Source organism: Oncorhynchus mykiss, chromosome 10, assembly GCF_013265735.2.
Source record: "Oncorhynchus mykiss isolate Arlee chromosome 10, USDA_OmykA_1.1, whole genome shotgun sequence".
Classification (NCBI taxonomy): domain Eukaryota; kingdom Metazoa; phylum Chordata; class Actinopteri; order Salmoniformes; family Salmonidae; genus Oncorhynchus; species Oncorhynchus mykiss.
The window spans coordinates 12,223,591-12,239,835 of record NC_048574.1 but is presented as its reverse complement, the minus strand read 5'-3'; the positions used below and the strand labels follow the sequence as shown (position 1 = coordinate 12,239,835).

Sequence of the window (16,245 nt, the reverse complement as noted above, 5' to 3'; positions counted from 1 at the left end):
GTTTCGGGGTAGGTTGGTCGGATGGAAGGAGCACCAACGCTTGAGAGAAAGCTCTGCATTTAAAACGCCCAGAGAAGAATCAGCAACTACCGTACCTCGTTTTTTCTTTCATCTTCCTCCTATTTTCCTGACCAGTACAGCGTTGTCATGAGGAATGCACAGGTTGCCTGGGATCGTTGACTGCCAATAAGTGAATATTCTTTCAGCACTTCCCTCCAATACAAGCACAGTTTTTTCGCGTGCGATTTTTTGGGGGATACCGGTTTGGATCCTAGGCTAAAATAAATCAGATCCACGTTTGCCCGCCTACATGTTGTCAGCAAGATTATTGCGTTGGCTATGTAGTGTAATGTAGACCGGTATCTGCATAGTGTTAATCTCTGTGTTCTGCTACCTTCTTAAGTGGATTGCACATCACCAGTCAACGATTTCTTCCTCCTCCGACCTCGGGTGCTGTGGACTCGGAGGAAACATGGGACTGCCTGCTCTGGAGTTTAGTGATTGCTATCTGGACAGTCCACAGTTCCGAGACAGATTAAAGTCTCACGAAATGGAACTGGACAAGACCAACAAATTCATCAAAGAACTAATCAAAGATGGGAAGGCGCTCATCCAAGCATTGAAAAGTAAGATAATCCATTTGCAATCTTGTATTGTGATGATGACTGCTCTTCTGTGCCCAGCTAAATTCTCAAACAACAATGAATTAAGACATTGCCCTATCATAGAGCCCTATGTGATAGATTTCTAATCTTCTTAAAGATGATTTTAGATTTAAAGTAGCCTATATTGTGTATATATAAAGTATGTATGGTAACGTATAACATTTCCATAATTGCCTGATCTGTTCATGCATAATTAGTTGGTTAGGACTTAGCCTAGTCATTGAACATCATCAGTGACAGTTCAGATAGAGGGCAGTAGAACTCTTGACAGGTGCTTGCTGGTTGAACATGGCATTTGGAACAATGTATCATTAAGCCTCAAGCTAAAGTCCATGTTCACCAATCACCAGGCAGTAAGTGTGAAGTTCAAGAGCTAGTGTTTACATTTAGCCACAGTTGTCTCATAGGGTGACGCGCACTGTTACTACACTACTATACACATCCTGGAAGTTTCCGCTCCACTTTAACTCATGAAAGATGTTCAAAACAGGCCAGTAAACAGATAGTCCATGCTGTTCTACACAGTGCCCAGTCAGCTGCCATTAACGGTCTGGATCATTCTGCTTTTGTCTGTCAGGGACATCTAGACATCAAACTGAATGACCCGTAGTGACCGACAGTCCCAGGTCAAAGGAGAACTGGGGTTAGAGATAGTCAGCTGTTGTAGGTACAGTTGGCTGTGTAGCTGCTGAATCACAGGAAATATGCCATGTGTTTTAATTGTATGTTACATGTGTATTATCCTGTGTGTCTCAGTTGGTAGAGCTTGGCGTTGTGTGTTTGACTCCCACGGGGGACCAGTACAAATACAATATGAAAATGTATGAACTCACTACTGTAAGTCGCTCTGGACAAGACCGCACCACTTTTCACATTATTTCAAAGCGTTCCACTTTTGTGCGAATTAAATCCAGAATTAACCTTCTGGGCAAGTCCCTCTGCTTTGTCCTTGTTCTGGTTGCTGGTGGCACAACAACAAGTACATGTTTGTAACCTCTCACTACAGAGAGAAAGTAAACCTTACACTACACCAGAGGCTTTAGGCTATTCTTCAACCCCACTTTACACGTCTGTTAGTGTTGCATTTACTGTTTCCCCATCCTGTTGGCTGGAGTGTGGTTCCTGTGGCCAATCCTACAGTCAGTCACAGACTTCACACAGCACCAACACTAGCAGTAGTCAACAGCCTGCCAGCCAGTCAGCCAGGCAGCCGGCCAGGCAGCTCCCCGGAGCAAGAGGGATGTTCTGTAAGCAAAGGGCAAGCTGTCATTAGGGATCCAGATTAAACGTTTGACCTCCGCCCTCAAACATGAAATTATTTTAATCACTCAAATTAACCAACATTTGGGTTTACTAGCGCTGTTCTGCGGATGCGGGGGCTGCATATTTTGATATCTTAATTTACATTAAAGGTTGCCACCAGTATCCCAGAGATAAAATTGTGGACCAGGTTTGTGTGAAAGGAGCTGTTCTTTAGTTTACCTCATGCGATTGGTACACCTTCTACCGTATGTCACTGTTACAATAACATAGCTAAAACACACCTGCTTTGTAATTTTAGTCTATCAAACCTGAGTTGACATTTATCCTGTCTTACAATGGGATGATGCATTGACCCCAAATGTAGAATTAGGGAGTAGGCTGGAGTTTCCCCTTCAGAAACCAGTGTTTCACATAAGATTTTTTTTCAGCAGAGGTGGCAAAGTTAGCGTGGGGGGCAGGGGGGTCATGGTAGTGGGCATGGTCTATGTTGCCCTCCTATTGGCCGCAGAGACATTTTGCTGTTTTAAAGTATCTTCCCAGTGTTTCCAGATTTCTATGAAATATTAACTATACTTACTTACAATATGAGTGAAATAGTTTTCCTTCCACATTTTTTAAATGAAGCACGTTAAAAAGCCGTTTTTCTGTTTTCTCCTCCTGAGAAGTATTACATCATCCTCTAAGGAAACAGCAAGCATTTATAAAAGTTTTAGGTGGGGGTTTTTAAGTATTTTTTCTCCAATTTATACTTTGGTCACAATTACAAGTTTAGGACGAGCCAACAACATTATTTGGGTATGAGTTATCAGAATATTCACTTTTTTAAAAGGAGATTTTCACTGGGCAGTTGCTTTAAAGCTAATTCCCTGCAGTTCTACACATTTTGCCATGAGGTGGCGAGAAATGTTTTCGGTTTTAAAGCTAGTTTCCTGGAATTCTACACTTTTTGTCATGTGGTCTGAGAGAAAAATTGCAGTTTTAAAGCTTCTTTCCTGCAATTGTACACATTTTCCCATGGCTTATGCTATCTGAGTGACGCAAACATCATTACAAAATCATTGGTGGCCCCATGTCATGACATTTGTAGAATGTTACATTTTCCCTGACTCTCTGGTTTTTATTCTGGTGGTTGTTCAAAGATGATCTTATAAAAAACACGTGCCATTATCTTTTCTACATAATATAGATGTCTGCTTTTAGTCATTTAAGTTTTCACTGAAATTCTTTTACTGTCTCAAAAATGATTTGTATATATAAAAAGTAAAAAATGTTATATTTTTTGAAGCTGCTAAATGAATACAGAGGAAACACTGGAAACTCAGTAGGCTGTTTTATAGTCCTCCACCTCACATAAGATGATGTCTCACACTGTCAACAACTGGTATTACCAGGTGAGGTGACCAAATCATACATTTATGGGATATTGTAATTACACAGTCATTGTAGTTACACAGTTATTACTGAAGTATTAGCTGCAGCTGTAGCAAATGTAAACTTTTTTAAATGATATTTTCTCACCTTCACAATGTCCAGCAAGGATGTGCTGACGGCTGTGTCCCAAATGGTACCGTATTCTATATATGGGCCCTGGACAAAAGTAGTGCACTATATAGGGGACAGGGTGCCCGTGTTTGTTTAGTTGATGCTGTTGTGAAGTGAATGCAGCTAAGAGGAAGTGAAATGGTACCTGCATCCTTTCACATAGCCGTTAAACATCCAGGTTCAGCTAAAGAAATAGGTCCCTAATAAACAGACTCTAAATAATGGCCTTTGCTTCCAGCCATGTTGTGTTCTAAGTAACTGAACTTTATAGCCCCCAAAAACCTGACAAGTGACTCACTGCCTCACTATGTGCCCCTGTAGAAGCAACTCTAATCCTGTAAGAAGCAGAGTGGGAATCACCAGACCAGAAGTTAGGCCTTTCTCCAGCACATGTGAAAACAAGATCTCATGTGAAGTGTTCTAAAAACCCGTTTTGACATGATTTCACATGTGAAAACAAGATCTCATGTGAAGTGTTCCAAAAACACATGTTTTGACTTGATTTCACATGTGAAATTACACATGTGAAGTGTTCCAGATACACATTTCTAACAGATTTTTTGTGAAATCATGTAATTGTTCTGTAAGCGACACTGACTGTGGGGTCATTCCATTTCATTTCAATCGATTTTTGATTACAGCCCTTTTGATTTGAATGAAACTATTTATACATATTTGCTCATGGTGGAAGTGGTCAGAAAGTGACTTTTTGGACCTGAATGCCAGAACATTCAGGAGATTGAGGTGCTCAAAGTTCACCCATTTTGCTGTAGAAAATATAAACGGTTGAGTTTGATATAATTTAAAAGCTTTACAAACAGGGTTGTCAAACTACAGTATTTGATAATTTCTTGGAAAAAAATGTTTTTAGTATTTTTATTTTTTACTTTTAATGTCAGTTTTTGTATATTAAAACATATTTTTGCATATGTTGTAATTTAGGCTATGATTTGCATCATCTTATGTGTTTGTGTTGTGCCCGCCATCGGTTGAGACACAGCATGCATACTCTTGAATACAAGGTGGGTGGGTGTCATTTCAATCATAGAAATATAAATCGTAGAATAGACCTATCCCTTCACACCACTCTAATTTAGCTTGTACATAATTTACATTTTAACTTTCAATTACTACCACAAAGATGGCTACCGGTCCACTCACAGTCAATGTCAACTTAAATGTGAATGTATTTTCTAGTATCTATATTTCTATTATTTCAATAGGTTTCCTATGGAATATTGACAGTATAATTTAGAACAACAGATATTCCCATTCAATTCAACATTCTCTGATGTGTGGACCTCCAACCATCTTTGTGGTACCATTTCAAAAGTTAAAATGTCTATTTTAATCCCATTTTAGTACATTTATCACCCACCCTGTATTCAAGAGTATGCTGTGTATCAACCGGTGGTGGACACAACACAAACACCTCAGATGATATGACAGGGTGTAAACTACATTATAAACTGGGTGTTTCGAGCCCTGAATGCGGATTTCTTGACAGCCGTGGTATATCAGACCGTATACCACGGGTATGACAAAACATGCATTTTTACTGCTCTAATTACATTGGTAACCAGTTTATAATAGCAATAAGCCACTTTGGGGGTTTGTGGTATTTGGCCAATATACCACGGCTAAGGGCCGTGCCCAGGCACTTCGCTTTGCGTTGTGCATAAGAACAGCCCTTAGCCATGGTATATTGGCCATATACCACAATACCTCCTCGGGCCTTATTGCTTAAACATATGCAAAAAAAAATGAGTTTACCCGTTTTTAGATAATTGACATCAAAGGTAAAAAATGACATGATTTTTTATTAAGACATTTTTTTTAAAGAAAATATAAAATAGTTTGACTATCCTGTTTGAAGCTTTTAAATTACATCAAACTCAACCGTTTAGATTTTCCTGTGAGGAAGATATGGCTGTCTCAATGTATGAGAGCGGGATGGCAGGAGTGAGAATTACCACTGACCTGACACACCCACTCAACCAGGAGTACCAAATCAAAATCAAATCAAATGTATTTATATAGCCCTTCATACGTCAGCTGATATCTCAAAGTGCTGTACAGAAACCCAGCCTAAAACCCCAAACAGCAAGCAATGCAGGTGTAGAAGCACGGTGGCCAGGAAAAACTCACTAGAAAGGCCAAAACCTAGGAAGAAACTTAGAGAGGAACCAGGCTTTGAGGGGTGGCCAGTTGTCTTCTGGCTGTGCCGGGTGGAGGTTATAACAGAACATGGCCAAGATGTTCAAATGTTCATAAATGACCAGCATGGTCAAATAATAATAATCACAGGCAGAACAGTTGAAACTGGAGCAGCAGCACGGCCAGGTGGACTGGGGACAGCAAGGAGTCATCATGTCAGGTAGTCCTGAGGCATGGTCCTAGGGCTCAGGTCCTCCGAGAGAAAGAGAGAATTAGAGAGAGCATACTTAAATTCACACAGGACACCGGATAAGACAGGAGAAGTACTCCAGATATAACAAACTGACCCTAGCCCCCCGACACATAAACTACTGCAGCATAAATACTGGAGGCTGAGACAGGAGGGGTCAGGAGACACTGTGGCCCTATCCGATGATACCCCCGGACAGGGCCAAACAGGAAGGATATAACCCCACCCACTTTGCCAAAGCACAGCCCCCACACCACTAGAGGGATATCTTCAACCACCAGCTTACCATCCTGAGACAAGGCCGAGTATAGCCCACAAAGATCTCCGCCACTGCACAACCCAAGGGGGGGGGGGGGGGGGGGGGCGCCAACCCAGACAGGAAGATCACATCAGTGACTCAACCCACTCAAGTGACGCACCCCTCCTAGCGACAGCATGAAAGAGCACCAGTAAGCCAGTGACTCAGCCCCTGTAAAAGGGTTAGAGGCAGAGAATCCCAGTGGAAAGATGGGAACCGGCCAGGCAGGGACAGCAATGGCAGTTTGTTACTCCAGAGCCTTTCCGTTCACCTTCACACTCCGGGGCCAGACTGCACTCAATCATATGACCCACTCAAGAGATGAGTCTTCAGTAAAGACTTAAAGGTTGAGACCAAGTTTGCGTCGCTCACATGGGTAGGCAGACCATTCCATAAAAATGGAGCTCTATAGGAGAAATTCCTGCCTCCAGCTGTTTGCTTAGAAATTCTAGGGACAATTAGGAGACCTGCGTCTTGTAACCGTAGCGTATGTACGGCAGGACCAAATCAGAGAGATAGGTAGGAGCAAGCCCATGTAATGCTTTGTAGGTTAGCAGTAAAACCTTGAAATCAGCTATTGCCTTGACAGGAAGCTAGTGTAGGGAGGCTAGCACTAGAGTAATATGATCACATTTTTTGGTTCTAGTCAGGACTCTAGCAGCCGTATTTAGCACTAACTGAAGTTTATTTAGTGCTTTATCCAGATAGCCGGAAAGTAGAGCATTGCAGTAGTCTAACCTAGAAGTAACAAAAGCATGGATTAATTTTTCTGCATCATTTTTGGACAGAACATTTCTGATTTTTGCAATGTTACGTAGATGGAAAAAAGCTGTCCTTGAAACAGTCTTGATATGTTCGTCAAAAGAGAGATCAGGGTCCAGAGTAACGCCTAGGTCCTTCACAGTTTTATTTGAGACGACTGTACAACCATTAAGATTAATTGTCAGATTCAACAGAAGATCTCTTTGTTTCTTGGGACCTAGAACAAGCATCTCTGTTTTGTCCGAGTTTGAAAGTAGAAAGTTTGCAGCCATCCACTTCCTTATGTCTGAAACACAGGCTTCTAGCGAGGGCAATTTTGGGGCTTCACCATGTTTCATTGAAATGTTCAGCTGTGTGTCATCCGCTTAGCAGTGATAGTTAACATTATGTTTTCGAATTACATCCCCAAGAGGTAAAATATATAGTGGTCCTAAAACAGAACCTTGAGGAACACCGAAATTTACAGTTGATTTGTCAGAGGACAAACCATTCACAGAGACAAACTGATATCTTTCCGACAGATAAGATCTAAACCAGGCCAGAACTTGTAGACCAATTTGGTTTTCCAATCTCTCCAAAAGATCGATGGTATCAAAAGCAGCACAAAGGTCTAGGAGCACGAGGACAGATGCAAAGCCTCGGTCTGATGCCATTAAAATGTAATTTACCACCTTCACAAGTGCAGTCTCAGTGCTATGATGGGGTCTAAAACCAGACTGAAGCATTTCATATACATTGTTTGTCTTCAGGAAGGCAGTGAGTTGCTGTGCAACAACATTTTCTAACATTTTTGAGAGGAATGGAAGATTCGATATAGGCCGATAGTTTTTATATTTTCTGTTTCAAGGTTTGGCTTTTTCAAGAGAGGCTTTATTACTGCCACTTTTAGTGAGTTTGGTACACATCCGGTGGATAGATAGCCGTTTATTATGTTCAACATTGGAGGGCCAAGCACAGGAAGCAGCTCTTTCAGTAGTTTAGTTGGATTAGGGTCCAGTATGCAGCTTGAAGGTTTAGAGGCCATGATTATTTTCATCATTGTGTCAAGAGATATAGTACTAAAACACTTGAGTGTCTCTCTTGATCCTAGGTCCTGGCAGAGCTGTGCAGACTCAGGACAACTGAGCTGTGAAGGAATATGCAGGTTTAAAGAGGAGTCCGTAATTTGCTTTCTAAGAATCATGATCTTTTCCTCAAAGAAGTTCATGAATTTATTACTGTTGAAGTGAAAGCCATCCTCTCTTGTGGAGTGCTGCTTTTTAGTTAGCTTTGCGACAGTATCAAAAATAAATTTTGTATTGTTCATATTTTCCTCAATTAAGTTGGAAAAATAGGAGCTCCTACCATCAGGCGATACAGAGTCCATCTTTACAAAACCTTCAGAGCCCAGAAATCATTCATCCCCACCCGTATACGTCAATTTAATAAATAACTGCTCAACCACCCCCCCCCCCCCTCCCAGAATTTACTAACTGACTTATGGACTGTGAACTGTGTTGTCTGCTGTAGTTATTGCTTGTGATTTATGTATTTATGCACTTATGTGGAGATGCTGTGCTATGGTCTGTTGAGACGCAAGACACGTTTCCTGAAAGGGACACAATAAATAATCATTATTATCATTGGTGGGGAATGCAAAATGTGTCAACTTTGAACATCACCTGAATGTTTTGTCCTTCAGGTCCAAAAAGTAACTTTCTGATACTTCTACCATGGACAAGTATGTATGACAAGTTTTGTTTGAATCTAAAGGGGTGTGCTCAAAAAACATTTGAAATCAAATGGAACGACCTCACTACTGACCCAGGTAGCCTAGTGGTTAGATCGTTGGGCCAATAACCGAAAGGTTACTGGATCGAATCCCCGAGCTGACAAGGTAAAAATCTGTCATTCTGCCCCTGAGCAAAGCAGTTAACCCACTGTTCCCTGGGCGCCGATACTGTGTATGACAATTATGGCAGCCCCCCTGCACCTGGGTTAAATGCGGAAGACACATTTCAGTTGAAGGCATTCAGTTGTACAACTGACTAGGTATCCCCTGTGTGTGTGTGCCTTTCACAACAAAGACTCCCTAAAGAAAAACCCAAGCCACGTTATTCCAGTCTGCCTTCGGGGGGGAGAGAGAGAGGGAGGGAGAGTTGTGGGTGCCATTGCGTCTAGGGACATTCTGCTGAATGCATCAGATGGGAACAAAGGGAAATAAATGTGTGTGTGGAAGGGGGTCGGTGGGGGTTTGCGTCGGCGGTATTCCACAAGCAGTGACGTAGAGGAAGGGAAATTAGGGCACCAATCATGCAGCTCTGTCAGGGGATGGTCCTGACCTACAGTGGTAGAGCTGAACTTCATCATTTACGCTCAGATGGTCCAATCATGTGTTCGTGTTATTTTGCCTCTAATAGTACCAAGACGAGTTAACACAATCCAGTTGGACACAGAGCTGGTAAATATTTGAGCTTTAGAAGCCTTATTCAGTTACATGCTTCATAATTGCATAGTCACTTAGCCACTCAGCATTTTGTGTTCAGGCTTTTTCCTTTGTGTTTCTACTTACAAGGATGTGGATCTTGTTTCCCTGGTATGCACCAGTCTAATTTTAATGCTCTCTATAGGCTATAAACATGCATGCACATGTTGGTTAACTGTGCCATTTAAATATATAGTTTGTTCCACCACATTCCACTTACTTAGTTTTTCTCCAGTTGTGATTGAAATTCTAAACCATGAGTCTGCCCTGTTTTTACATCATGACTTCACAATCAGAACAATTGGGAACTATTTCACGCTAGAGAAGGTTTTTACCCTGCACACTAGCCTGCCTGTCATCCATTCAGGTCTATTTTATTTTGTGCAGGTGAACTTCCTCCAAGCTGCCTTCACATACATGTTGTGAGTGAAACATAGCTGGCCTCTCACTCTCTCTGTGCAGGAGAGCACCAGCGCTGGAGGCACTGAAGATGGCCCAATGACAATGTCAGTAGGGGATACAGTTAAAGAGAACATTTTAAATAGCAGTGGAAAGGCAGAGAAAAAGGGAATAGAAAATAATAGATCAGCTCTGTTTGGTTCATTTTAGAGGCATTCCCTTTCCATCTGGTGAAAGTATGCACAGAGGCAACGGTTTCTGAACAGGTCTCCACTCTGGCCTCCTAACCGTGAAAGAGGAAGTGAGATTTACACATACGGTATGTGGAGTTTATTTTTAGGATGTCAACTTTTGAATTAGGCCATTTCTAATGAAAATAAGCCTATTTCTTCTTAGTGACGGAAATAATGTCTGAGAGACATTCAGCCCATGCCTCCCCCTTTTTGTTAAATGCAGAGCTGTATGAAAAGATTTGGCATGGGTCCTCAGATCCTTAAAATGTTCTATAGCTGCACCATCGAGAGTATCCTGACTCGTTGCATCACCGCCTGGTATGGCAACTGCTCGGCATTCGACCGCAAGACGCTACAATGGGTAGTGCGTATGGCCCAGTACATCACTGGGGCCAAGCTTCCTGCCATAGCAGGCGGTGTCAAATTTTTTTGCCAAAGACTCCAGCCACCCCAGTCATAGACTGTCCTCTCTGCTACCGCACGGCAAGCTGTACCAGAGCGCCAAGTCTAGGTCCAAAAGGCTCCTGAACAGCTTCTACCCCCAAGCCATAAGACTGCTGAACATCTAATCAAATGGCTACCCGGACTATTTACACGACACCCCTTTTTTATGCTACTGATACTCACTGTTTATTATGTATGCATAGTCGCTTTACCCCTACCTACATGTATATATTACCTCAACTACCTCGACTAACCTATACCCCCGCACATTGACTCAGTACCGGTACCCCCTGTTATGGCTCTCGTTGGAATGAGTGGACCAAAGCGCAACGTGGAAAGTGTTCATGATTTTATTTATCAAAGTAACAAGTCCAGGTCGGACTTGGCTTCTCTGCTGTTGCTGTACTTTATGCTTTGTTACACATTGATTGCATCTGTGAGTTGACTTCCATCATTATCTTGCTGTGGCAGTATCATTAAAAGACAGTGGCCATAGAACAGTGCAGGCCAGGAACAGGAAAGGCCTGTTTGCAACCTCCTGGAGGTTATCTGACTGCTACTATGTCGTCCTAAAGAAGGAACAAGGTGGAAATCCTAAACAGAGCGAGGGCCCTAAAGTAAAAGCAAATCTTGGTAGTTGATTGAGATACAGCCTTTAATGGGCCTATATGAATTCCAGCTACGTTTGAAGCACAAGTTGTGCCCTAGAAACAAACATGTAACCCTGTAAATACATCTGTTTATTACAAAAACTAAAATGTTGATACAAACATTGAAATTATTGAAATTACAAAGACATTTGTAGAATATTAGGTTTCTACATTGAGTAAAAACACTGTTTTCTATTGAGATGCATGACATTGAAAATTGTACGCTGTCTCTTTAAGAATGTCAAGTTTGTTAGTCAAGACATAAAACTCAGTCATTCATTCAGCGCTATTATCATTGATCTCCTGTCCCTTTCTTTTTCCAGATACAAAGTTTGGTAACAGAATGAAACTGAAGGAGATTTTACCATAATTATGTTACCAAACTGCATCTGCACAGTTTTTCCAGTAAATTTGTTTTGTTTTAATTTACTGTGTAATTTGTTAAAAGTAGTCATTGTGCATAGAGTTGTATGGTTTGTTCAACTTTGAAATCAATAGCTTTTGTTTGGCCTACATTTTAAAGTGAAAAACAAAACAAATCTAAGACCTACCACCTGGATTCGGTCCTATGTAGCAAAATTTGAAATTGTGATTTTTTTTTTTACATTGGATAAAAGTAGAAACTCAGAGCTAGAAAGTGGTATATCATACACTGTAAGCTCACTGTTGAGAAAATGGCCGTGAATGTTTTGGTACACCTATTGGAAAGCTCTTCTTTGACTACGCCCATTCAGCATCATTCACACCCTCTTAAGACTTAGCCCCACCCATCTCTTTAACGATTCACATGTGAGGCCATGTGCTAAACAGAGAGAGTAGTTTAGTAAACAATCAAAGATTTCAAGACTAAAAGTGGTAAAAGTAGTAGCCTAGAATAAGGAAAATCTCCAGGTAAAAAAGCACTTTATCTAGTCCTTGGCCCATATCCTAATCTAACTTTAGTGCAGGTCATGTTGTTCTACACTTACAGTCTCTGGTAAACACATACTATATCAAATAAAATCTATGTTTATTTGTCACATGCACAGGATACAGAAGGTGTAAACAGTACACTGAAATGGTTACTTCCATAGTAGCAATATCAAAAACAGAAAGTGTCCAGATAAAAAATATTGTATAAATATTTTATAATTATTAGATGACCACCCCCCAGCCACATCTAGCTAAGTGTATGGGTCACTATTGTCTGAACATGTACACATGTTCATGAAATACAATAGATGGCCGTAATCACCCCCAGACACACCTGGCTAACTTGATGGGTCATGTAATCATCTGGCGAAGTGGAGTCTTTAGTTTAGACATGTAGCTAGCTAGCTAGCTAAACAATTAACCTGCGTAATCCCAACTCAATCTACTACCAATACAAACATTGTCATAGCTGTAGTATGAATCTGCAGGTTGCTAAAGCTAACAAACTAGGTTCAATGTTAGCTAACTAACATTAGGCTTTAACCAGCAATGCAAATGGATTTTCTGATTTAGAATTATATTGCTACAAAGATCATACATGTAATGTTAGCTGGTGTGCCCGCAAGCTAATGTTCGCTATTTAGCTAACAGTACTCTTTGACTTGCAAACAACTTTCTGACAGAATTAGAAACTTATAATATCTGAAAATGTACGCTACCGTTCAAAAGTTTCGGGTCGCTTAGAAATGTCCTTGTTTTTTAAAGAAAATATTTTTTTTGTCCATTAAAATAACATAAAATTGATCAGAAATGCAGTGTAGACATTGTTAATGTTGTAAATGACTATTGTAGCTGGAAACGGCAGATTCTTAATAGAATATCTACATAGGCGTACAGAGGCCCATTATTAGCATCAATCACTCCTGTGTTCCAATGGCACGTTGTGTTAGCTAATCCAAGTTTATAATTTAAAAGGCTAATTGATCATTAGAAAACCCTTTTGAAATTATGTTAGCATAGCTGAAAACTGTTGTTCTGATTAAAGAAGCAATTAAACTGGCCTTCTTTAGACTAGTTGAGTATCTGGAGCATCAGCATTTGTGGGTTCGATTACAACCTCAAAATGGCCAGAAACAAAGACCTTTCTTCTGACACTCGTCAGTCTATTCTTGTTCTGAGAAATGAAGGCTATTCCATGAGAGAAATTGCCAAGAAACTGAAGATCTCGTACAAAGCTGTGTACTAATCTTCACAGAACAGCGCAAACTTGCTCTAACCAGAATAGAAAGAGGAGTGGGTGGCCCCAGTGCACAACTGAGCAAGAGGACAAGTACATTAGAGTGTCTAGTTTGAGAAACAGACGCCTCACAAGTCCTCAACCGGCAGCTTCATTAAATAGTACCCGCAAAACACCAGTCTCAACATCAACAGTGAAGAGGCAACTCCGGGATGCTGGACTTCTAGGCAGAGTTCCTCTGTCCAGTGTCTGTGTTCTTTTGCCCATCTTAATCTTTTTCTTTTTATTAGCCAGTCTGAGATATGGCTTTTTCTTTGCAACTCTGCCTAGAAGACCAGCATCCCTGACTGTTGATGTTGAGACTGGTGTTTTGCTGAAAAAAACTGTTTTCCGACCTCCCGCTGCTGCTGGTCTTCACATATTCTACCATTACGCTCCCGAAGTTGACGGTAATAGGCTACACCAGGGGTCTGCAACCTTTTCCATTAGGAGTGACAATTTATTTGACCATTTCTTCCGATCTGCATGCCAGTTATGATGTTCGTATGCACATTTTTGTCGAACAGTTTATTTTCTTTTATAATAAAGTCGTCCTTTCTCAGAATCATTGTCATGTTATCTAAAAGAAAATTATACAAATCTAAAAGTAACTTCTGCCATTGCCAACTATGTAAAAATAGCCCACATAAAGCCAACAAATAAATACATTGCAGCCTGCAGGTAGAAAATATCCTGATAAAAATAAGTCACATGGGCTATTCATGGCCTGTCTGCAAGGAATTCGAAACATTGTATCAACTTTCAACTTAGTCCAGCCTGAAGCTTGCACTTACAAACTTGCAACTTTTAGTCAAATATTTTGGACCCTCAGTTTCTGCAGCCATTGAGTTCCAGACAGACACAGCTGTAGAATGTAGTAGTTGATATCAGTGGCCATATAACTAACATGGGCCATCTAAAACAAGACATTCAGTGTCATTTTGAGTGTATTTTGTGGCACACTAACATCAGTTACTATAGTAAGTTGTAGTCCTTCTGCTGATTCACTCTCCCGCCATGCTGTCGGTAGACCATCATCATCATCACCTTATAGCCTGTCAGTATGCACCCCCCCACAGGTCTGAGGACAGGTGTACTTCCCTCCCTCTATCCTCCCAATACAACGCTGGTGGCATCAGCCTGTGTGATTCCTCCTCTCCCTCCTCTCCCTCCCTGTGAATGAGGTCATTGTGTAGACAGGCCTTTTCTCCCGTTGCAGTCAGTGAGCTCTGTGTCTGCTCTGCTCCCTCTACTCTGTCTGCTGAAGAGAGGCCTGTGTCTGCTGCTGCTGTCTACTCCATGAGGGTCAGAGAGGGGGCGGAGTGGGATGAGATGGAGAGAGGGTGCAGAGAAGATAGAAAGAGGAAGGCAGTGGGACACAAAAGCCAGTGTTCCACTCTACCCAGAGAAAGAGAGAGGGGACAGACCCCAAGGGCTGGTGTCATGGCAGGCCAGCTTCTGGTTCTCTGTCTCTTTGTCTCTGTCTCTGTCTCTCAATTCAATTCAGTTAAATTCAAGGGGCTTTATTGGCATGGGAAACGTGTTAAAATTGCCAAAGCAAGTGAGGTAGATAATATATAAAGTGAAATAAACAATAAAAAATAACAGTAAACATTACACATACAGAAGTTTCAAAACAATGAAGACCTTACAAATGTCATATTACGTACATATACAGTTTTGTAATGATGTACAAATGGTTAAGGGTACACAAGGGAAAATAAATAAGCATAAATATGGGTTGTATTTACAATGGTGTTTGTTCTTCACTGGTTGCCCTTTTCTTGTGGCAACAGGTCACAAATCTTGCTGCTGTGATGGCACACTGTGGAATTTCACCCAGTAGATATGGGAGTTTATCAAAATTGGGTTTGTTTTCGAATTCTTTGTGGATCTGTGTAATCTGAGGGAAATATGTGTCTCTAATATGGTCATACATTGGACAGGAGGTTAGGAAGTGCAGCTCAGTTTCCACCTCATTTTGTGGGCAGTGTGCACATAGCCTGTCTTCTCTTCAGAGCCATGTCTGCCTACAACGGCCTTTCTCAATAGCAAGGCTATGCTCACTGAGTCTGTACATAGTCAAAGCTTTCCGTAAGTTTGGGTCAGTCACAGTGGTCAGGTATTCTGCCACTGTGTACTCTCTGTTTAGGGCCAAATAGCATTCTAGTTTGCTCTGTTTTTTTGTTAATTCTTTCCAATGTGTCAAGTAATTATCTTTTTGTTTTCTCATGATTTGGTTGGGTCTAATTGTGCTGCTGTCCTGGGGCTCTGTGGGGTGTGTTTGTGTTTGTGAACAGAGCCCCAGGACCAGCTTGTTAGGGGACTCATCTCCAGGTTCATCTCTCTGTAGGTGATGGCTTTGTTAAGGAAGGTTTGGGAATTGCTTCCTTTTGCGTCTCTTTTCTGGATCTCTTGCTCTCACTCTCACTCTCTCTCTCTCTCATTCTCTTTTCCCTTGTTCTGTTTCCCTCCCCTCTTTTTCTGTCTCTAGTTTTGCATTCCATGTCTTGAACGTGAGGAATCGTGGAAGTCCAGTTTCCCCTTTTTCTAGATCCTGCATCAGAAACGTTACTGTCTTTTCATGAGAGTCAGTGTCCATACATACATACATTAATAAGTGTTATCCAGGGCAAGCCTTTTAATGTTTTCTAGAATGTGTGTGGCACAAGGCATGAGCAGCGCTGTGGTAATATGGAGCCAGACGTTCCTTCTCCCCTGTGCACTCTCACTCCCTCCCCCTGCTAACAATATGGAGTGCATTCTTCCCTGAGCAGAGAATTCTGCAGGCTCACGCCACCGTTTGGTTTACACTCCACTAATAAATAACTCTTACTGCCCTATGACAGTCCCTCTATACCTCTTTGGTTTAATGTAATAACTAGGGAATACAAACGGTGTGTTGGGATGATTTAGAAAGCACACAGTTT

General features: G+C 41.3%; 1 protein-coding gene across 3 annotated transcripts in view; it reads left to right on the top strand.

Moving 5' to 3' along the window:
• Positions 1-16,245, top strand: part of LOC110534849 (rho GTPase-activating protein 26) — a 145,502-nt gene continuing 129,257 nt past the window's right edge. For 2 of the 3 annotated variants that reach the window (XM_036989705.1, XM_036989704.1), the window contains exon 1: positions 473-626. In XM_036989705.1, coding sequence (XP_036845600.1) covers positions 473-626 — 154 coding nt within the window. Of the gene's footprint in view, positions 627-16,245 lie in introns of all 3 variants that reach the window. The other variant, XM_036989703.1, reaches the window with a different exon arrangement.